This window comes from Coffea eugenioides, chromosome 7 (genome assembly GCF_003713205.1).
Source record: "Coffea eugenioides isolate CCC68of chromosome 7, Ceug_1.0, whole genome shotgun sequence".
NCBI classification, from domain to species: domain Eukaryota; kingdom Viridiplantae; phylum Streptophyta; class Magnoliopsida; order Gentianales; family Rubiaceae; genus Coffea; species Coffea eugenioides.
This window is the reverse complement of record NC_040041.1, coordinates 22,985,145-23,008,974: the sequence shown is the minus strand read 5'-3', so window position 1 is coordinate 23,008,974 and position 23,830 is coordinate 22,985,145. Positions and strand designations below refer to the sequence as shown.

The window sequence follows — 23,830 nt, the reverse complement described above, 5'->3', positions numbered from 1 at the left end:
AATCTGTATCTATATCTGATATCTGTATCTGTATCTGTATCTGTATCTGTTCGGACGTAGTTTGGAAACTTGTAACCAACGACCTTTCTGTGACCTATGAGCTCAAATCCTGTGGCTAAGTTATTCGAGTCGGGCCGGCAAGGGCCTGGACGATTAGATAACGAACCACGGTAGTCTGTTTTGGAATCTTTGGGTATTGAGACCCTCGATTCCGGTATACTCGAGTATTACCTTTTCTGTTTCTGTTGAGATGAGCGGGCCCGGTAAATGGGTGTTTGGTGGACGGAATTTGGTGTAAAGTGGGGTCTACGGACGTGTTGGTTCTATATACGTTGACGGAGAGTCAACCGGCTTGGGTCAAGTACTGCGCTGGAAAGCTGGCTCCTGAGAGCCACCTGTATCCTTCCTATTTGAGTTCTTGTGTTTACCTGTCTTACTTTATAGCGAGCATGTGTATCTGGTTTGTATAACGTGAAATACCTGATTTTTCTGCTACATGTTTGGTACCTCATTGGGCGTAAGCTCACCCCCCTCCTCGTTATCTTTGTTTTCCTTACAGGAACCTCTTTTGGAAATCATGATTTTGAGAAGCGAGTTGAGCTAGTTATAAAATCTTTTGTTCTTTTGTACAGCTCCTCGAGAATGAGCAAACCTTAAATGTATTTCGTTTCACTGGTTCCATTTGAATTGTAAACCTAGCGACATGTATATACATGAAAGCGTTTTCCCCATGTTTAAGCTTGGCAGTCTTCAATCGTTCATTTCTTTTGGGTCCTATCTCGCGTAACATCTGATTTGTGTGATTCGACTCCGTAGTCCTGACGAGAGCTGGGCAGGCGGTCCGCTGAACACTTTGGTTCGCCTTAAGGTGAGGTGGGGCTGTCACAGGTGGTATCAGAGCCACTTCGCGTGGTCTCTGCGCGGAGAGAGCTTGGGCCAAGTGGTGTTATGGCCCTGCTTTCGTGAAGGCGTCAAAAGGAATATGTGCTCGTTTGAGCGTAAGCGATGAACTGTGCATGTCATAAGTGTAAGGATCATTTCCATGGGATTTGAGGAAGTTAGGAATGTATGTCGGGTAGGAATCGTTAATATGGATGATTTACGCTTGGGACCGGCCCGCTCGAGTTGTGAATTATCTTAGATGGGATTCTTGCGCCCGGATACGAAAGAGATGAGAGCCTAGGTTAGAAAGGACTTGGGCGAACTAGCAATGTGATTCGATGGAACTTCGCGCAGTCTGTTTGGGTGTTGTTAAGCATGATCAACCTTGATTAAGATATCAATGGTGTTGGTCTCGTAGATTAAGGACGGAGCCCTAGAGGGGAAAAGCTTTTCATTAGTTATTCTTGTACTTGTGACCTAGCGTGTCTATAGTACTTTTGGAAAACCCCGCTATTTTCATGGATTTGTATCTAATTGATTGCTACTGTGTGGCTTGTTTGATACAGTTATGTTATATATGTATACTTTTGAGCTGTGCGTACCTTTTGCTACTTGCTTTTGCCTACCTATGTTTAATATTATATTCCCGCTTCGACCCTAGATTTATTAGACCAATGGAAGGCACTCGTAGTGGACGGGGCCGCGGGCGTGGAATTAGGCAACCTATATCTGAGAGGCGCACTGGAGAAACCTCATATGAACCAAACCCTGAACCTAGGGTTGACCCCAATGTCCAAATAGCTGTTGCCATGCAGCAAATGACTGATTTGCTAGCCCAAGTGGTGCACCAACAAGGTCAAAACCCTAACCCCAACCCTGGGAATCCTGGTAATCACATAGAGGGCGAGGATAGAGCCCTTGAGAGATTTCAGAAGTTCTCCCCACCCAAATTTCTTGGAGGCCCTAATCCTGACGTAGCTGAGAAGTGGCTGGAGAAGATGATCGATATTTTCGCAGCCTTACACTATACCGAGGAGAGACAGGTAACATTTGCTGTCTTTCAACTAGAGGGAGCCGCCCGTTCCTGGTGGAATGTCATTCGAATGAAATGGGAAAGAGAACAAACCCCGAGGACGTGGGCGAACTTTATGAGGGAATTTAATGCCAAGTTTTTCCCTCCTCTAATCCAAGAAAAGAAGGAAGATGAATTTATTCGGCTTCGCCAAGGAACTCAGACCGTAGCCGAGTATGAGAGTCAATTCACTCGGTTGTCTAAGTTTGCGCCCGAACTGATTGTAACTGAACAAAGACGGATAAGGCGATTCATCCAGGGATTAAATGTTGAAATTCAAAAGGATCTGGCGGTAGCCCAACTTAATGCCTTTAGTGATGCGGTGGAGAAGGCCCAGCGCGTTGAAACTGCAAGGTTACAAGTTAGAAACTTCCAAGCAAGAAAAAGGGACTTTCCGGGGAGCAGCTCAGAACAAGCGGATAATAGTACAATCCCTAAAGTTCGAAAGGGAAACGGGGAAGTACGGCTACCGGGGGTGACAGGTGGTGTTCCACAGGGGGGATCAGTCTCTGCTACTCGTGGTTCCTGTGGATATTGTGGAGGGCCAAATCATACTGAAACTAATTGCTGGAAGAAAGAAGGAAAATGCTTGCGCTGTGGAAGCGCTGAAATCGGATTGCTAACTGTCCAGCTCGCCTGCGCGAGCGGAGAGGGACTCCGCCACCAACCAAGACTAACTCTCAGCAACCAGCCAAGACCAACCCTGGACAGTCGAAAGGAGAAGGGACTGGAGCGAAAGTACCGGCTCGAGTATATTCCCTGAAGCATCATCAGGTCCCTGACTCGTCTGAGGACGTAGAAGGTATGATCCGTTGGGTACCTTAGATTTGATGGATTCCGCTGATAAGAAAATTTCGAGGACGAAATTTCTTTAAGGGGGAGAGAGTGTGAGGACCCGTAATTTTCTTAATTTCTAGGTTTTAATTTCTTTTAATTATACGTTTTTCCACCTTTTCTTTATTCGAAAAATTGTGCAAATAAATTTTATGAGTAAATATAGCTTTTAAATGATTTTTCTAGTATCTGTTAGTTTTTGAGAAATTAAGAGCGTATATTGGACGTGGGACCCGCTAGTGCGGAAAGTTCGGTAAAATTCGGCCAACTAGGTTAAGTTTTGGATATTGGAATTAATTTACCAGGTGTTATGAGATATCTAGAGGTTGCCAAGTGGATTGTTGTAAGAGAGACACAAAAGTTAGGCATACATTTAATGAAGGTGACATGTGTCACCATATGATTAAATCTTGTTTTGACTTACTATTCAACATTTTACCATTTACCATAATAACTTCAAAAATTGACCAAAATATCTTCATTTCTAAGCTTCATATGGCCGGCCACCTTCAAGCAATAAGGGAAGAAAAGCTCTCCAATTTCTTTGCTCCAAGCTTGCTTAATCTTCACTTTTAACTGTTTAATTTTAGTTTTACTCCATAAAACCTCTTCACTTAGTGTTTGTGAGTTGTTTGGTGGAGTTGTTTGGGAAGCTAAGGTGACAAGTTGCTCTCCCTCTTGTTTTACTAAGGTGAGTAGTGGATGAACCCCTCTCCTCCATTAATTGATGCCTAAATCATGATTAGTGGTGGTATGAGATGCAATATTATGGATTATTTCTTGATTTGTGGTTGAAGTGATGAAGTTTTATTATTTTTGGAGATTTTTCTGTTTTAATATAAGCATGATTGTGTGGTCATGTATGATGATTGGAAATGTTATGTAATGAAGCTAGAAGGTGGAAAAAGTGGACAATTGCAATCAATTTCTGTTTTGGAAGAAATTTCAGAAAATTAGGTTTTGTGAAGGAACATTCTGCCCGAATTTTTAGCTCCTAGTTAGAGGCCGAATTGGCCTTGGCTTAAAATATGAAAGTTGTAGGGAATGACATTTTAGAGGTGCCTACAAAATTCAGGTCAATCGGAGTAGTGTAGAATGAGAAAAGTCGAAATTACCCTTGTTGTCCTGGTTTTATCCGAATGTAAGAATTGCGCCTGTAATTGGTTGTTTTGGCTAGAATTGCTTCCGAATTGGTTGTTGAGGCCTTCTGATGAAATTTAGCCCTGTTTCTTAGCTTTCAACTGGTTTTTGAATTTCTGGATTTGGATTTGGAGAGCCTGAGTTATGATGTTTCCACTAGAATACGTTTTGGAGAATCTGTTTTACGTTTTGATGTAGTATCTTGCATTTTTGACCTGTTTACACTCAAAACTGGGTTGAGTGACCTTCTGTGATGTTGTAGCCCTGTCTTTTAGCTTCGAAATGGTGGGTCTTGCACCCTCATCCAATAATCGTAGTGAAATTGGTGCCATTACCGTAAAATGAGGTCAAAAACTGTTTTTTCAGGGCTAAAGCTAATTCCATTTCCGGATTTTTCTGGTTTCCTCTAATGCTTATATATGCTTATGGAACCCTATTGTGATCGTGTTGGCATCGGTTTATGACTTGTAATCGATTCTTCTTGTGCTTATTGGAATATTCTAGGGCTTGACTTTTATTTCCGGTCATTTTCCTAACTAACTTTTGTACTTGGATAACCTTGAGCCTATTGAACGGCTGTGGTGATGAATGTATATTGAGTATGACTTTGGGAGTTGATTGAGGAAAATAATGAAGCCGTGATGGCTGGAAAAGTAAGAAATTTAGGGGAAGTGCTGTCCAATTTTTCTAGGCCGATTGGTTCCTTTAAGTTTGAATTGGCTTGTGATAGAAATGAAGGGCTTTTGGGTTGTTGAACCCAGGTCTTCATGTTACCTTTTTGTTCCCAAAAATCATGTTTTGTACCCTTGCATTAGTAATTATTTGGCGAGGCATACGACTAGTAGTCGAGCCTCACATGTGCATTTTGTTTACTCGATTCTGGATGTGAAACCTTCAATTGGTTTTACTTTGATTATTTTAGGGTTTCTTGGCGATTAAAGCCAATCTGAAGTGAAAACTTTTGAGGTATTTGTACTTGAACCGGTGAGTATACCACTCCCCTCCATTGCTGTTTAACTTGATTTCTGCTCTGCAATCTGTTTAATTTGTTTGAGACGAGGGTGTACTTTATCACACTCGTTCTCTTGTCTGTTCATATGCCAATTTTGGTGTCAATCTGAATCTGTATCTGTATCTGATATCTGTATCTGTATCTGTATCTGTATCTGTTCGGACATCGTTTGGAAACTTGTAACCAACGACCTTTCTGTGACCTATGAGCTCAAATCCTGTGGCTAAGTTAATCGAGTCGGGCCGGCACGGGCCTGGACGATTAGATAACGAACCACGGTAGTCTGTTTTGGGATCTTTGGGTATTGAGACCCTTGATTCCGGTATACTCGAGTATTACCTTTTCTGTTTCTGTTGAGGTGAGCGGGCCCGGTAAAGGGGTGTTTGGTGGACGGAATTTGGTGTAAAGTGGGATCTACGGACGTGTTGGTTCTATATATGTTGACGGAGTGTCAACCGACTTGGGTCAAGTACTGCGCTGGAAAGCTGGCTCCTGAGAGCCACCTGTATCCTTCCTATTTGAGTTCTTGTGTTTACCTGTCTTACTTTATAGCGAGCATGTGTATCTGGTTTGTATAACGTGAAATACCTGATTTTTCTGCTACATGTTTGGTACCTCATTGGGCGTAAGATCACCCCCCTCCTCGTTATCTTTGTTTTCCTTACAGGAACCTCTTTTGGAAATCATGATTTTGAGAAGCGAGTTGAGCTAGTTAGAAAATCTTTTGTTCTTTTGTATAGCTCCTCGAGAATGAGCAAACCTTAAATGTATATCGTTTCACTGGTTCCATTTGAATTGTAAACCTAGCGACATGTATATATATGAAAGCGTTTCCCCATGTTTAAGCTTGGCGGTCTTCAATCGTTCATTTCTTTTGGGAACTATCTCGCGTAACATCGGATTTGTGTGATTCGACTCCGTAGTCTTGGCGAGAGCTGGGCAGGCGGTCCGCTGAACCCTTTGGTTCGCCTTAGGGTGAGGTGGGGCTGTCACACTTCCATACCTTTAAATATTTTAAATTTGATTTATAATTTTTTCATACCTCATAAGATGTTTTGTCTGTCTTTTTATTTGAAATCCTATTTTGTAGATGACATGCAGATAATATAGCTTTTCCCCATAGATTATCAGAAGCATGTGAACTAACTAACACAGAATTCATCATTTTTTGTAGTGTTCTATTTTTTCTTTCAGCTACTCCGCTAGATTCTGGAGAAAAATGAGGTGTTATTTCATGTATTATGCCTTCATGTTCACAAAACTTATGTAAAACTAAGTATTCACCCTCTCTATAAGACTTAATTTTTTTTATTTTCTTATTATTATAAGTATCATCTTTATTTCTAAATAAATAAAGTTTATTATATCTAGAATAATCATTTATAAAAATAACATAATATCTTTTTCATCCTCTAGTCATAGTTTTTTTAAATCACCTAAATCTGTGTGAATTAAATTTAATAATTCAGTTTCTCTTTGGATAGTTATACAATTTTTCTTTGTTATTTTAGTTTATGCTATATTTCACATTTTTCATGTCGTTATTATTAACACTAGAAAGTAACCCAAGTAATTGCATTTTCTTTATGTAGCTAACATTAACGTGTCATAATCTAGCATGTCATAAAGAAATTGAATCAATAATATAAGCAAAAGAAGATGCATTTTCATTAATCACATTTGAAATGTTAAGTACAAAGAGTTCCTGATTACAATAGCTCTTACCCACAAATACATTATTTTTTGTTATTAAAATCTTGTCAGATTCAAATAATATTTTCACCCCAACTTTTCTTAGCAATGCTATAGAAATCAGATTTATCCAAATATTTGGCACATGCAACACATCATTGAGGGTAAAAGTTTTTTCTGAAATGAGTTTTAAGATAACTTTGCCCTTACCAAGGACTTAGCAATTCATGAGTCTCCAAAGTAGATCACCTCTTTATCATTCTTTATTGGAGTATAGGAGGAAAATGTTTCTCGATTTGCACATATGTGCTGAGTAGCCCTAAGTCTACTATCCATTCTATCAAATTGGCTGCAATGTTGACTTGAGAGATGATTGCAGCAATTATATCACACCTTTCGGATAAATTAACCTTAGGAGGATTGGTATTTGCTTTGTCATCTTTCTTTTTGTGCCTACACTGAGCAGCATGGTGTCCTAATTTCCCACAAACATAGCAATTGTCTTTCTTCTTCTTAAAGTTGTTGGGATTAGTGGGCTTGTAATTTTGGGACTTATTGGCGTACCTCTTATTGTTGCTTTGTACCAGGTTAGTTTTGAGAGTCATCTTCTTAGATTTGATAGCTCTTAACTCTTTCCTATTGGAATCTTCATTCAAAATATGTTTCGCGAGCTCATCAATGGTGCAATTTTTCTGTTTGTAGTCAGTCCACGATTCAGGTAGCTTTTCAATCAGCATGCCAGCATCAAACTTTTCGGGCAAGTTTATGTCTTCAATTTTCAAATTCTCGAGTAGCATTTGGTACTCCGTGATAATTTGTACTTTCATTTCTTTGTCGTCTGTCATCTGCCATTGATTGTACTTTTCGACAACAAATTTTTGTTTGGTGGCGCTTTCGGCAGTAAACTTTGTTATCAAAGCTTCTCAAATTGTTTTAACTTCCTTGCAGCTACAATACACGTCAAACAATTCATTTGAAAGTGTTTGTAAGATAGTATGCTGACATACCTTATTGGCATATTGTCACAATTCTTGTGTCAGTTGTAGCTGGTTGTGTCAGTATGCTGATATCCACAGTTGTAACTGGTTGTGCTTCTGTCAGTACATAGGTCACTCCATGTATGTCGAGTAGAGAGTGCACCCGTTCTTACCACTTTTTGAAGTTTTCATTGGCAAACCTTCAATTTGAAAATGTCCGGAAAAGGCTTGGCCAATGATAGAGCGACTGCAACTGATGCGGATGCAGGTTGTGAGGTGTTAACATTGTTGGAGGCCATAGTTTCTTAGGTTGTTGTATAAATAGCCAAAACAATGTTAAGTAAACATAATAAAAATAAAGCTTGAGTCGTACTTAATAACACTATTCTAAAAAACTATTTCAGCAGGTTGAAATATTTTCCCAAAATTAAACAAACCTTCTTCTTGTTATAAACAAGAAGGGTCAAAACTAACAAATGTTGTGTAAATCCAATAGAGGGGGGAAAATGAGAAGAAGAAGAGGAACAGAACTGGCAGGAAGCTTTCTACTGTAAACTCTGAGTGCACTTTTTAAAGTGGGAGCAGCAGATATTTACAAGGTTCAGATACGTTGAAGAGGATAAGAGATAAATTTTGTTAAAAAAAAAAAAAAAAAAGTGCCTGAGTTTGTGTAATATAAAAGAAAGGAATGTTTAAGAGATGAGATGAGACAAGATCTTATCTTGGTGAGGTTACATCTTGTAAAATATAAGAAGAGTAAAACTCTATCTTGGGTCATGTTTAACCCATGCATTGGGGGGGGTGCAAATCCATCAATTTGTATTGAATTAGCCCAACTCAACTTCCCTCTCATGTGCGTGAGACCACACTAGTTACCAATCTAACACAAATCCAATAAAAAACTAAGCTTTATAAAATAATGGGAAGTCTCTTTGGTTTTTCAATGTGGGACAAAATCTTTCGAAATACTCATTTAGTTACATCATCACAAACTCCAGCTTCTAAAATTTCTCTAGGATTCTTGTCAAAGAGTCCCTTAAATTGCTTGCAAACCCTCCTCTGCACTTCCTGCTTTGCGTCCAAGTATGCAATTAAAATTTTAAGAAAGCATTAACGGACAAAATTTGTAAACCAACCAACCTATTCTTCCTTTTTAAGGGTCTGTTTGTTTCAAATGAAAATAATTTCAAGAAAACATTTTTCAGATTTTCCAGTATTTGGTAACTAATTAATAAGTTTGTCAAAATGTTTTCTTAGGTAGTAAAATGTTTTCTTACATTTGTGCATTGATGAAGTTATTTTCATATTTAGAAAGGACGCGTATCTTGTCTCGCATCCACTGAAACAAAATGAAATAGGAGGCAAAGTCGCCTCGCCCAAACAATAGAGATGCCGGGACTGAGCGGCAGAGAGAAGAAGAGAGGCTGAAGAGCGACTATGATTCAGGTGAGAACCATCATCTTCATTGGCTGGCAATCTCTTCGACCCCAACAAGGTGAGGTTACACGTAATCTTTACTGGGTTTTATTATTTGAAAAAAAAATCTCTAAAATATCTCTCTAGTTTTGGAGATTTTGCAAATTGAAGATGATGATTTCAAAACCTTTTACATTTGAAAGTTTGAGAATTTAAGACGATGAATTCAAAATCTTTTACATGTTATTTTTAATATATAATTTTTTTCCAATAATACTATTGGAATTTAATGGGCTTGGTAAGCATTGATTGCTCCAAACTTTGGCATCTACAGTTCTCAGCTATGTCCAATGAATTTGTTGATATTTTTAAACTTTTGGTGATTTTGTGTGAAATTCCCTTTGGGTGGTGGCCTATAACGGAATTGGGCAATTTCTACATGAACAAAATTGCTTAAAGTAGAGAAGAAAATACCTAAATAAAAATTAGAGGAGAAAATGGTCACACATTAGCTTTCTATTTCGTTTCATTTATGGACCTTTTGTGGTTTAATTCTTTGTTTTCCCATGTTAATCCTTGACAAGCTCTGTTTTGAAACTCGGACCGGACCGGCCGGTCGAACCGGTCGAATCGAGAACCAGCCAAATGTCCGGTCCGAATCATGGTAAAAACCCGGAAATTTAAAGCCCGGTCAAAACCGGTCAAAAACCGGATTTAGGCATTTTTTTAAAAAAAAAAACTCAATCTTTTCAATATTATGTTTTGGCCCCCTAAATTGTTAAAAATTATTAATATACCTCAAATATTTCATACTTTATAAATATTGTCCTAAAATTTGATGTTATTTTTCAATTAAATTCATAATTTTAATTCTAAACTTGTTAATATTTATTAAATAACATAAATTGCTACTTGATTGTTCTAATTTCTTTGTATTTTCTTGTTAAATATATTTGAAACATCAAATATATATGAATATACCTCTATTAATATTAACATATTATTAGATATTTTATATATAATATTTTAATTTTTAAATAATTTTTATTTATGACGTCATCCGGTTCGACCCCTATCGACCCCCGGTCGAATCTATTGACCCCTGACCCCTGACCTCAGCCGAGTCGATACCCGGTCCGGTTCTGAAAACATAGTTGACAAGTTGTTGTGTGCAAGTTTATGTTTGGAACTTGAAGTATGCCTTTAAGTTGTGGGAGCACCTATGTTAAGCATAACACTTTTACTAACGAGTGTTAATCTTGACAATGTGAAATATAAGTACATAGACATCAATAGATGAGGGATTGTTGGCTGCTTCGTATTGGGACTTAGGGTTGCAAACGAATCAAGCCGCTCGCGAGCTCGAACTGGCTCGAGTCAAACTCGAGCTCAAAATATTAAGCTCGTTAGCTTGCGAGCTCGAGTATATATATATATATATATATATATATATATATATTAATAGTGTATATATTTTTTATTTTATTTTTTATTTTAATAGTAAAATTACATATATATCCTTAATATTTTATTATTTATTAAGAAAAAATATTATTTTATTTAATTTTTTAAAAATAAAATAATTATTTTTTATTCGAGCCGAGCTGAAGCTAGAGTTTTAAATTGTCTGCTCGTCGAGCTCGAGCTTGAGTTCGAGTTCAATAAAAATAAGTTAAGGCTCGGCTCGATTAAGCCAAAACTCGACTCGACTCGACTCGTTTGCAGCCCTGCTGGAACTAATGGAATTATTTGACTATTTTGTTTCACAAGCTAAATTTCTTTTTTGGATCCGTAAGGTATATATACTTTTATAGTGATGGTTCTTGCTGCAATGCAATGCTAAGCTAATGGTCTTTCGGTAGTGATTGTTCATTAGTTAGTCTTTGATATTGTATATATGTGCTTCTCGAGTCGCAATTCTTTCGGTATGATTTTCAGTGTTCAATTGAATGTGGTATGCAGGAGCAAGACATTTAACTGCTGATTTTAGTTAATTGTGTTCGATCAGTACATTCATTGTTGCTTTATTATTACCATAAAATGGCGATTAGAATTGTTTTTTTTTTAGGTTACAGATGTTTCTTTCTTCACGATAAACTAGAGCGCTTCTTTGAAATGAGCAAGTTAATCGATTCAGGTTCTTTTTTTAACTATTAAGTGCTGATGATGTGATCCAAGGACTTGTACATTGTGAAAAGTACTCGAGGATTATGGCTGATAACATGCATGCAATAGCATACATTTTGAACTATTGAGGCCAACCTTTTCTTCTTGAAGGCGTGATAGTCACCCTTGTAGAAGTTAAGTCAATGATTCCAGTTCATTCTTATAGCAGGACCAGCAGAAGTTCTATGTGTAGTTTACGTGGCTTCCATTTCTCAAACCACAAAGAGCTCTAGGATGTATTCCATGGCTAGCCATGTGTTTGTTGGCAAAGTTTGCTTTAGTCAAGAAACATATTGACCATTCTGATGCAACAGATGAAGATTACAATCACAAAGGGAGGTTGTATAAGTTTTTAAAGGCCTTTCTTGCTATTTCACTGCTGGCTTTGGTCATTGAAATCGTTGCTTACTCCAAAAATTGGATTGGAGTTTGGTTCTTCCTTATGGTGTTGTACAATGGCCTTATATGGGCTGGTTGTCCTTAAGGGTTGATTACCCTACTGCTCCCTTGCTGTTAGTGCTTTCCAAGTTTTGCATTGTACCTTCAAGATTGAGTCATTGGATCAATTGGTGCTTTGTCTTAAATGCTTCTGGATTAAGGTCAAGAAGCTGATGCTAATAGTACGAGAAGCATATGATATTAAGGATGACTCTAGTTTTCCAATGGATCTTGCATGGAATCCATGTGCAATGGTAAAAGGAACAACCTTAAATCGGGATTAACTAGCTGCAGTAAAGCCTTTGAAAGGTATAAGAACTGCCAAATGAATGATTGACTAGTTCAATCTGATGTTTCCTTCTTGGTGTATGAAAATGTGCTGCCACAGAAGCTTATTTTGCATTCTTCTTTCTGCAACATGATCTTTTTTTAGTTACTAATTATTAAAACAAAACCTTGTAGTGTGTGACTAGTGAACTACATTTGTGTAATGGGCTCTATATCCTATCTAATGCCTGTTTCTTTTATTTTTTTTTCTTTTCCTTAAGTTTACCATTTATGCATTGGAAGTTGAATCACCCATTTCTGAGTATTTATGAATGTTATGTTATGACAAGTGGGAAAATTCATACTTTTCATGATTTAGTCTTAGTGATTATTTTGCACGCATTTCTTCTTCTTGTTTTTTTAACCATTTTTAGTTATTAAACAGTTTTTTGGCCCTTGACAATTAGCATGAGAAGTATATTGATCAAAAAAAAAAAAAAAGAGGCTTTCCCGAACAACACCAAAAAAAAAAGGCAAGAGAAAAATATATGACAAACTTTCTAGTAAGTAATATGTAGTCTAGCAAAGCTTTTCAAGAATCGCAAATACAAGATCATCCAATTTTGATGGAAATGAATGTATGGTTATAATGGGTTGAAAAATAAAAAAAAATTCAAAAATGGTTATAGTGGATAGAATGTAAAAGCGATTGATAAAGAGAGCAATGTTTGAAGGTAGGACAACATCAAAAAATTAATTTGGAAAATATTTTCACTATACTACCCAAACACCTAAAAATTATAAAGGAAATGATTTTCCAGGAAAATATCTTCTGTGGAAAATATTTTCTTAAAGAAAACATTTTACATCCAACCAACGAACCCTAAAAGCAGTTCTTTGAATAAAATATATTAGATCCAATCTGCTAAAATTATACAGCCCAAAAAGCATTTATTCAACTACGATCTTATTCTAGTACATTTCAAGTACCATATCCTAACTTTACTGTTAACCGCACATTACTTAGAAACATTATTATTTGGTAGTTAAGTTTGACCAAATACAATAAATAACATAAAGATATAGATTAAAGCATATCATCCCCACTCTAATAATTGGAAACCGGTTACCCCGAGTTTTGTACAAGTAGTCTATGTCAATGGGGTTGGGCTAGCTCGAATTCAGTTCGTTTGGTTCCAAAAAAATTTATTGAACCTAAGTTTTAGTTGGATTGGACAGAAATTAGACATAATATTAGGTACGAACTCAATGTGAGTCGAGTTTGGGCCATACTAGGTTCAGGTCCAATTAAAAACCGTTCCATATATGAGTATAATTATATATGTAACATGTATATAATAATATCTAATTTATAATTATCTAGACTATATATAAAAGGAAAGGAGAGGGTTTGGAGGAAATAAAAATCTATCACTTTATATACTTCTTAAACTACCCTTAATGATGAGGGAACTTTTGGTATAAACAAAAATCTATCTATCTTTGATAACTACCAATACCAATATGATTTTTTACCAAGTAATTATATTTTTTAACTTATTTAGTAAATCTTAATTTTAATTAGCAACTACCTATTATGGTTATGAATAACTACCAAATGACTGCTTTTTATAACTTTTATTTTGGTGATTTTTTTTACATATGTATTTTCAAAATATAAAACCAATTTTCTTGAAAATGATTTTAACAAATATACTCAAAATATTTTACAAATATTTTTTCTATTAGTTTGTGTATGCCTTGAATACTACTACATATTATGACATAAATTGTTAATAATTTATATGTAAATTTGTATTAATTCATAATTATAAAATATATATTTTATATAATTATGTACTGAATTATAAGTTTGGGTCAAGCTCGAATTGAGCCCGAAACTCATATAATAATGTGAGTTATTTAAACCTTTTTAATATGAGGTTAAAACCCAAAAGTCTATATAATTTGTGAGTCGAGTTTGGATTTGCTAAAACCTAGTTCAAAAAGCTCGATTGACACTCCTCGTGTATGCACATAACTTGATAAATATGTAAAATTTCGTAAAAAATATATACACAAACTTACTTACAAGTCATCAAAATATGTTTGAGGATATAGTAAAACAATCTATCAAAACCCTCTATTTCCAAAAAAGTTTCATCCTTGAAAATCTTTTTTGTTTAATCAAAACATCAAAAGCATCTTCCAAGCATCTATTCCTATCACAACCATCATCACGGCGGCGAGGAGATTGTGGCTGCAAGGAGACGGTCACAGCCATGAAAACCGTTTAAAATCTCACCCTACATTCATTCATGTAACTTCATGCTAAACATGCATAAATCGTTCTTATGACAAGATCATAGAATTCTAGGGTTTTCTATCAATAATCTTCATGTAAAAAGCTTAGAACCATAGATTTTTAATCTTGTTTGGATGGTTCTTTTCCCCTCTTTTCTCCTCCTTCATCAGCTGAACACCCTTCATGCCTGTCGTACCTCTCTCTTTCTAATCACCCTTCATGGCTGCCGTTCCTCTCTCTCCTTGTGTTGCACTAAGTTTCAAAGACAAAAGTGTTAGCATTTGGACATAGCAAAGTTTGGGCTCAATGCTTTGTTAAGCTCCTCTGTTTTTTTTGTCAAAATCATAAAATAATATTTAGGTTAAGGAAACCACTTAGGAGTGCGTTTAATAAAATTGAAATTTAAAATTTAAAATTTAAAATCTAAATCTAGTAAATTAGTGAATTTTTAAGTACTAAATCTAATACATTTGAATGTATTATCACATTAAATAATAAGTGAATAACTTATTACTTATTTTTGTAGTAAGTTTTGTTTAAAAAATTTAGTACCACTTAATTAATTTTAATGCTTTATTTTTTATTATCATATGATATCAAACAGGGCCTCAGATCAGTTCATGAATTCTGAGTAGACAAGAAACTTGAGCAAACAATTCCATCCTTTGATTCAAATTACTGCCACAAACTCCCAGTAGGAAGTAACAATTTCCTACTTCTGCCACGTACATGAAAACTTACCTTCAAGTGATCTGATAGTCAACTAGATCTATAACTGATTTTTCACTCTTGAAGTATGAAAGACACGTCCACAATTTGTTTCGTTGACATTTCTTGTTTTTCTTTTTCTTTTTTCATCTTCCTGCTGGCATCAATCCAAATTGAGCATAGGATACTATCCTTTTGAAAACAACAAAATGAAGCCACAAATTTCATTTACATTTAATTATATGGAATTCATTTACATTTGATTTTATGGAAAATCGAACTTTCACAAAAGATGGAATTTGAAATTCCGCGACACTTCATATGAAACAGCAACATGTTAAATTCAAATTAGTCTAAAGTATATAAATAAACCACCAAACACTCATCTCAATCTCAAAGCAAGTAAAAATACAAAAGCTGAACTACAATCTTTTCAAATTTTGCTTTTAAGTTTTAGCATGTTGAAGAATTTCCACCACCAGAAGTTCCGGAAGTCTCACCAGTATCCTTTATCCTCAAAACTTCATCTATGGTTTTCCCCCTGTCAATCGAGTTGTCTACAGCTCTACTTAATCTCTTCAGCCAAGTATCATAATCAACTGGATATGGTGTTCCACAAAGGCTGTCTACATAATCAGCAAATGCTTTCAAGAGGGCTGAAACCTCACCTAGCCGCTGCTGAATTAGACGCTTAGCCCAGCATCTTTGCCTCCATTGTAATGCTGATTCAATAGAATCTTGCTGCTGCATGTTTCCTCCACAAATAAAATAAATAAGGTAAATAAGACTCTCTGCATCAGATGATGGACAAAGCTTTGCGTTCTGTAGTGCATGTGCAGATGAAAACTGTATATTTATTGCTGGACTGTCTCTGTCCTCCAAAATTGCTCGACCCCAGGAGACTAGGACATACAGGCAACTGCCTCTTGTGCTATCACTGACACAGATTATGTTTTCAGGACAGATATCACCATGCTGGATGTTGGCCATTTTTGCACTCCTCAACGCTGCAAGACAGTCTCGACAACAACGGGTGGCTTCTTCAGCTGAAAATGGACCATGATAAGCTAAAATAGATGAAAGCGTTTCTCCTACTGGATAAGTTACAAGTATTGGGGTTCCACACCAAGGATGATCACAGCATCCCTTAGGGCTCTGCTTCTCACAAGGACCAGAATGCAGCATTTTGCCCGAGGCAATTATTTCAGGCAAAGACTTGCTTGTGATACCCTGTTCTTTTAGGATATTCAGAACTTTAGTTTGTCTCTGGACTTGATACCACAAACTCATGTCCTCCCATGATGGTTCCAGACGAGATGTATGAGCACCAATGTGTAACATTAGTAATTCCGTGGGATGGGCCAAAGCCACAGCAGTGTAGGAGCAGCAGTTTCCTTCAAGCAGACATTCGTGTATTTGGAAACTTCTCTGTTCCAGGAGGTGGTCTTCAACAACCAATATTTCATCCTGGTTAAACTTCAAACGAGATCCTTGCTTGCTGGGGTTTGGGTTGTTGTGGTATTCAACAATTTCCCCATGATCATGTCTAGTAGCTTGACAAGGGATCAGTGCATTTTCATTCTCAATGAGGCGGCATTCAACTCTGCGCTTCTGAAGACGAAGGCTGTGATCAGCTGCAAGTGAGGCTATTGATTTTCTCGGCGGTCCAATCCATTGAGCAATACAATTAAAGGTTGCCAAAAGCAGCTGTAGAGTCCCCATGTCTCGCCAATTTACATTTCCTAGCTTGTTCCATATTTGCTCCACAGGGGAAAAGCTAACTTCAGCGTGAAACTTTATCCATTCTGCCACGGATTGGTATGGATTGTTTAAGTCAACTTCAAGATTTCCAAGGTCACCACCCAATTTTACCACACTGGCAAATTTAGAGTCCAGTACTAAAACATAAACAGAGTAACTGCTAACAGCGTTACTTCTACTCAAACTACGAGCAAGAAGTATGTGGATAGCATAGAATAGTGCTTCACAGGCAACAGTAGAAGACAAACTAAATTCATCTCCCACTCCACTGTCATGTTTGAATAAAGAAAACATGACCACCTCATCCCAGCGAACATGTACATTCCCACTAATTTTTGACATCAGAGCTGCACCACAGAGCTCCTTTAGCCTCCCCCTTGATATTGCTTTCTCAATGGAATAGAACTTGGATCCAGGATAGCGAGGAAAAGATACAAAAAAGGGCAAGGGCTTGCTTTTGTGCCAAAAGGTATGCCATAATCCATCTGCAACTGTATGTAGAAAATCTTCAAGAGCCAGAAGTTCATCCTCTATATGATCTTCAGAAATATGTGGCGAGCAAGGCATGCGGAATAGCTGTTGAAATAGCACCCCCTCCAATGCAAAATCGAGGGTACAGAGCTCATCAATTTGAAAGGGAGTGTTAGAATACTGTTCATGGTTGTAACTATCTGTATGTAAGTTTTCCAGGACCCAGTCTTCAACACATTGTGTAAATAAGTTGAGGTCAACAAGTTTTGCTGCATAATCTTTGAGCACTTTATAAACCCTTTTTGAAGTTGGAATGAACTTGCTCGAAGAGCTGGATTTAGTAGGTAAGGATGCAGCTGCAATCATCAAATATTTGCAATCAGCACTTGCAATAATTGTCTAAAAACTAAATAACACGCTATCTGCGGAAAAAGGAAAACATCAGCAGTCAATGAGAGAGAACTTCGAGCACGCCTAAGGTCACTATTAGTAGTAGATGAGAGAGAACAAAATTACATGACTTTATGCTTTTTTACTCAATTATCCTTTTTTAATAACATTTGTCATGCGCAAAGGGGCACCAAGGGTTTTAAATATATGTCATATTTGGAATAGGAAAAGTAACCTTGTCTACAAAATAAATTAGTTTTGATCATCATTTCCCTTTAATCAACATCCTCTGTGCTATCCTACCTATTATAAATTCCAATTATAAAAGTTCCTGAGATCAATTAACAATGTCACAAAGACAAATTATTACAGATATCTGAGTAAATAAAATCAGAAGAAGAAGTGACGGGAGTTATAACCAGCATTATTTTCTGCTTATCCCAAAGCATAAATGGTAGTATAATGTGTATTGGAGAATTGATGTTGATTTCATGCCAGGTATCAAGAAAAAATACAATGAATAGTTGAACCAAGAAAAACCTTCAACTATAAGGTATCTGTGGAACAAGGACGACTTTATCAGAAGGTGGTCTGCATAAGTTCAGCAAAGGTAAAATTGGAGAAGAAAATACAGGAAAGATCAGCATCCATTTATGAAGAACTTTTACGTTCTACATAGTTTTCTGGCAAAACAGGAAATACAATAAGAAAATACTGGCTTGTAAACACTCAGATAACAAGTAGAACCAGGTTTGTTAGTCTAGAATCTATCCATTTTGTATGCAGAACTAATTGTCGACTGAGCACTTTCAACCATATTGGAAGCCATCTGGAGCAAAGACAGGCCACAAAATTGTGCAGTAGTAGGAATAACATAAACACTAGTGAACACAATGGTTAGAAAAGAACAGTCATAGACATAGTGTACTGACATGAAGGGGAAAAGGTAGTCCATTATCTACATTGCAAGACATAAGGAGTGCCTAAATAATATGCTTCTGATGTAATGTTGTTTCATTTCATTCTGTTACACCAACAATACAGGATTCATGACCTTCCAAAATATCTAAAATTGGTCTCCAAACAATTTAAGTAAGGAATCACTGGGTACCTTTTTGCTCATTGATTATCTTTTTCTTTCCCTAACAAAGAGACATAAAGTCTTTTTCATTTGTTGCCTCGTGAAGTAAGGAACCAATCAGTGCCTTTAATTTGATCAGTTAAATTTTATGTTTGACCTTTTCTTTCTCAATCAGAGAATGGTGACCACTCTGCATTTACCAGACATGTAAAATCATGAAAAATATCTAATAGTAGATTAGTATTTTTTGTTTTTTTAACTTGTTAATTAAATCATTCAACAAGCACTTCTTTACTTTCCCCTTCTTTGTCAACCTTCAGAATATCCTTCCCCTGTTTTTTTCCCCCCAAAATGTTTACATTTTAGATTCTAAAATATAGCCCCTTCTTGATCATGTCTAAACATTTAGTTGCTGTTTCCGACCTATTTGTCAATCTTCAGAATATCCTTTCCCCAAATTTTTTTTTCAAAATGTTTACTTTTTAGTTTCTAAAATATATTGCCCTGCTTGATCATATCTAAACAGTTGGTTGCTGTTTTGGCCTACTTTGGGAACCAATATTGGACTAAAAGTTCCACATATCCAAAAGTCACATACATTATGCAAAAATTTTTCTTGATGAGTATAGGTTAGCTGTAAGGGTATCCTAGACATGGTGTCATCAATCTCAAGACTCATCCACAGAATGAGTATACTTTCATCAATCTGCAAAAAGTAATTTGGAAATTCTTGACAAGCCTATCTGAGTAATTTCCAATTCAACTTGTTGATGACCAAGAAAAGTCTTTATCCTCCTCGAAGTCCTTAGCCTTGAGGCTTAAGCCATCTGTATCGTACTAGCAAACAACCCTTCTTTCCAATTCAGAAAATAACAATGAGATATAACTTTTTTTAACAGTAGATTGTGGCAAAGTGAAACTGGTCTTGGTCATATTAGTTTGCTGAAACTGCTTGAAACAAGATCACAAAGCAAACTTGCCCGAGCTCATGATGACCCTTCATTAGGAGCCAAAGCTGTACAGTTTGTGAAGTTATATGTACCTCTATTAACTTGTTGAGCAGAAAATTAATTGAGCATGAAATTGATATGTTCGTCATTATTTTGATTGCAAAATTAGATAGCAGTAAGAAAAATGCGAGTAAATTGTAAGATACAACATAAAATAAAAGTTACCAACTTTAACCTCTTTCAAGAAAGTAACAGAACTGGTATGGTGGAGTCCAGTAAAAAAGAAAGATAGAGGATCACCCTTTTAATTTCAAAAATAAAACAGAAAACCAACAGTTTTATTGAAGAACTGAGAAAAGTCAACCACAAGCCCAGGAAGGGATTCAAGAAGGATTTCTGTACCAATATGACTTAATAATCAATTAATGGAGGTATATAAATATACTAACCTTTTAAAACCAGAGCTTATAATGACTTAGTGAAAGCTCAAGATGTTGCATATATAAATATTCTTTTATAATTTGGATTACAATGGCCACAAACCTTTTATTCTTGCACTGGTATCAGGTGATATAACTGTTCAACTTCAAAAGGTCCAACACTTACCGAGGTGTAATAAGTTTGAACAGTTTGAACTTGCTAGGATATTGGAGGCACTTGGAATGTTTGGGGATGCAGAGAACCTTACAAATTAAGTTGGACAAGTATGTCTCATTTCAAGACATTTAAGCTACTTTAAGTGATTGTATAAGTTTCTCACAATTCAGGGGTAATAATTTCGTAGCCTTAACCAAAATCAGCTTGCAAGAGTTTACTAATATAATTCCTTTATTGTACTGATGTTTCTGTGCTTCTCCCAGTTTCCTGCATATGCACTAATGAAGTAAAGCCAAGTATATACAAATATAGCAAAGGTAAAAGTGCCAAGTGAAGGCATTTTTCATTAACCAAGCATAGCAAACTGCAAGTACCATTTAAACAATAGAATCTACCAAAGAAATATATTCCGCTCATGAATGAATCCTACTTAACATAAAAAAAGAGCCAAAAAAGCAAACCAGATCTAGGCTTCCTGAAACTTCCATCCAGACTTCGTCCCGAGGATGAATCCCGATCATTTATCTGGTTTTCTGTGAGGATAAACAGAACAATATGTGAATATTCTAAAAATGCAGCTTACATGGGCTAATAAGAAACCAAAATCCAGGGAAAAGAATAACTGCACAACAATATTCTCAGAGTTTCAGCATTTAGAGACATAAGAAAGAATGTCAAATGAAAGTTTTAGTCCAATTGTACCTACAGGCCCTTCAGGAAAAAAATTCATAAAGAAAGAAACAAAATCTCAAGCTGGAGCAGTACAGCTGATACAGAAGGATTGATTTATGACAGAAGAATCTATATTTTATAACTCTAAACGCCATGGAAAATTGCCATCGACTAAAGGAAGAGAGCTTCTATGTGGTACACCAACTCCCAATCAATCTCCAAAGGTTGGCCCTCCTTGTTGCAGGGAGTGATTGATAAAGGTTTAAACATATTGAGTACCTTAAATATTTTCCAAAACAACAAGCCTCTGCAAGTATCTTTTTTTTGCCGAATTTTAATTCAAAGATTTGTGGCAATAAGAACTCAAGACCCGAGACAAGACCCAAAAAAAAATTTGATACAACATAAAAAGTGGGAAAGGGCACGGTTGAAGAAATATTATGTTAATCAAATTGTTAGGGAGGCATCATTAAGTTTTTCCACTTCCCCTACTTGAGATTTACACAATCTCTATTCTCCAACGTGAGAAACTTTGACAACATGAACCACAACCGGCCTTTAATCTTAGATTGCCAATGAATAGAGTCAGTCTTTCATGTTACTGATTTAACTAGTTGCAATACTTGAATTCAAAATGAAGTTTAAAATCCCTGCTCTAGTCAAGTTTGGTTCCGTATAGTATCAAAGCTTTATTTAATCAAATGATATAAGCATGATGATCTACTTGTCTTTGCTTTATTTTTGCTCCCAGATATCAATTATCAAGAAAACTGGATAGAATAATCCTACTTACAATCATGAGTTAAAGAATTTGATCCGAACTGTTCGGCAAAAAACTTGGAGATGTAGAATCCTTCTTTGACTAATTAAAATGGACGAATAAACAATGAAAACTTCCACTTTTTTCCATAGACATATAACTAAAACATCTCGTGGGATACTAGGACTTGAATCTTTCTACTACTAAATGGTCACAGTACCCTTAGAAAACAAATTTATGAAACAGTTGACTCTCCAAAGTCTGATAGAAAAGGAGTTTTTAATGCATAAAGGTAATAAAATTACTACCTTCATTACTAGGCCTTTAACCCAAAAATAGAGTTAAAATCCCTTCTCTACTTGACTTTGGTTCCATATCTAGTTAATGTCATAGCTTTATTTGATCAAATGACATAAGCATGATGATTTACTTGTTTTTTTCTTTATTTTTTGCTCACGGACATAAGTTATTTGAGGGTACCGAATAAGAAAATCCCATTTATAAGCATGAGTTAAAAAATTCAATCCAAATTGTAGTTAAATAAAAAAAATACTTGGAGATGTAGAAACGTTTTTGAGTAAATAACTTGGAGGAAAACAAAAACTGCAACATCCACTTTCTTTCACAAGCATACTAGTAAAGAAATTTAGGAAATAATTGACACAACAAAGATTGATAGACGAGTTTTTATGCAGAAAATAACAAAACCGTTTCCTTTAATACTAGGACTTTAACTCTCCTACAATCACTAGAAAATTTTCTAACTTATGTGCTTTGCTAAAAAGCAAAATCAGAAAAACTTTTGGTGTTATTGGCAATTGCTAACAAGTGAATAGAAGATTTGACTTGCCTTTTAGTGATTATAGATAAAACAAGGCACACTAATTATGAGGTTAACTACATCATTAGTAGTCAATGTCAGCAGCAATGACAAGGACAAGAATTCTCTTTTCCTTTTTCCTTTCACCACTACAATCTGGCTTTTGCCAGACAAAAGTACAACATAAGAAGCTTCAAGCACCACTTTCAAGCACATTTTATACTAGACCCAAAAGTTAGATACTCCAATTTCTCTTGAAATTCAGACCATTTTGAATCTCCCATCTTATCTTTCCTTCCTATGACAATTCTTTTTTTTTTCCTAAGAGAACTGTTCTAACAAAAACCATTGTTTGGATACAAACTAAAAGGAATTCTCGAATCCTAGTTAAACACAGATAGGTAAACAATGTCTGCAAGAACGAAAAAAGATCCCAATAAGCAATGTGTGTGAAAGTACGTGTCTTGATTTCTTGGAGCTTTTGAGGGGGCATTGGGGAACAAGAACTGACCTAGTCTCATCTCAAGGTCCTCTGCAATGGAGATTCCAAGCAAAGAAAATGCAGCAAGCTATGACGAACTCAGCTTATAACGAAAAACAAAAAATCCTTTGTTGTAATACTTGTGTGACCATGTTCTTGAAACTATCGAAACTCAAATGCTAGGATTCCAAGTATTAGCACAATGTGGCAAATATCAAGCTCATGAGAGAGAGAAAAAAGAGAGATCTCAGAAAATGAGTCAAAATGCTATTCTTAGTTGTAGCAATTTGGTCGCAAAGAAAAAGACATGGGAGAAGAGGAGTGTTTGTGAAGGTGGAAACTGAGAGTGGAGGAGTGCATTGGGAAGAATGATGATGTTGATGGTGCTTCTGCCTCCCACGGGGTCTCTTTTTTGGGGCACTGCTGTCTGTTAATTTTTTATATGTGGTGATTGTTTGTTTGCTTTTGTTTGTCATGCTTGTTCGTTCTTTGTCTCTTATTTGTTCTTGAATTCAGTAGTATTAATTTAATGTTTTGGACTTCTTTGATGTCTTCCATTAGAATCCAGGGGGAAAAACATGTTAAGTAAAAGAGTAAATTCTATATAAATTCATAGTTTAAAAAAAATTTTATATTATTACGGATGGATGCAAGCTATATAAACAAAATTTTATTGATATGTTTAATACAAGAAGAATAATTGTAGAATAATTGAGATTATCTTCTATAGAAATCATGTTAATAAAGAGTCTTTCAGGTTAGTCAAATAAGTTGGTATTTATTGTTTTTTTTTTCACTGTGTTACTATTTGTGTTAATTTACATCCGTGTTAATTTACTACTTCAAATATATATGGAAATTAATTTTCTCATGTCATTACCTTATTGATTTTTCAAAACACGATAGCACAGGAAAAAGTGAAATGGTAGCTGTGTGAC

General features: G+C 35.9%; 1 protein-coding gene and 1 long non-coding RNA gene across 2 annotated transcripts; one reads left to right on the top strand and one right to left on the bottom strand.

Annotated features, from left to right (window-relative positions):
- Nucleotides 1-9,007: 9,007 nt before the first annotated feature.
- On the top strand, nucleotides 9,008-11,840 carry LOC113778802. Its single transcript, XR_003469329.1, has 2 exons — nucleotides 9,008-9,104; nucleotides 11,361-11,840. It is a non-coding gene; the product is annotated as an uncharacterized LOC113778802 (long non-coding RNA).
- Nucleotides 11,841-15,197: 3,357 nt separating this feature from the next.
- On the bottom strand, nucleotides 15,198-23,266 carry LOC113778145. Its single transcript, XM_027323433.1, has 3 exons — nucleotides 22,923-23,266; nucleotides 20,621-20,692; nucleotides 15,198-17,497 (listed from the first exon to the last, which is right to left on the bottom strand). Exons 1-3 carry the CDS (start codon nucleotides 22,930-22,932, stop codon nucleotides 15,363-15,365), a joined length of 2,217 nt encoding a protein of 738 aa, XP_027179234.1. The 5' UTR covers nucleotides 22,933-23,266; the 3' UTR covers nucleotides 15,198-15,362.
- Nucleotides 23,267-23,830: the final 564 nt, after the last annotated feature.

Bases quoted from the DNA above. Each gene is read 5' to 3' on its own strand.
- LOC113778145 (XM_027323433.1), bottom strand. The intron at 17,498-20,620 runs GTTTGCTTTTTT...TGATGATTGCAG, and splicing joins TTTCAGGAAGCCTAGATCTG to CTGCATCCTTACCTACTAAA.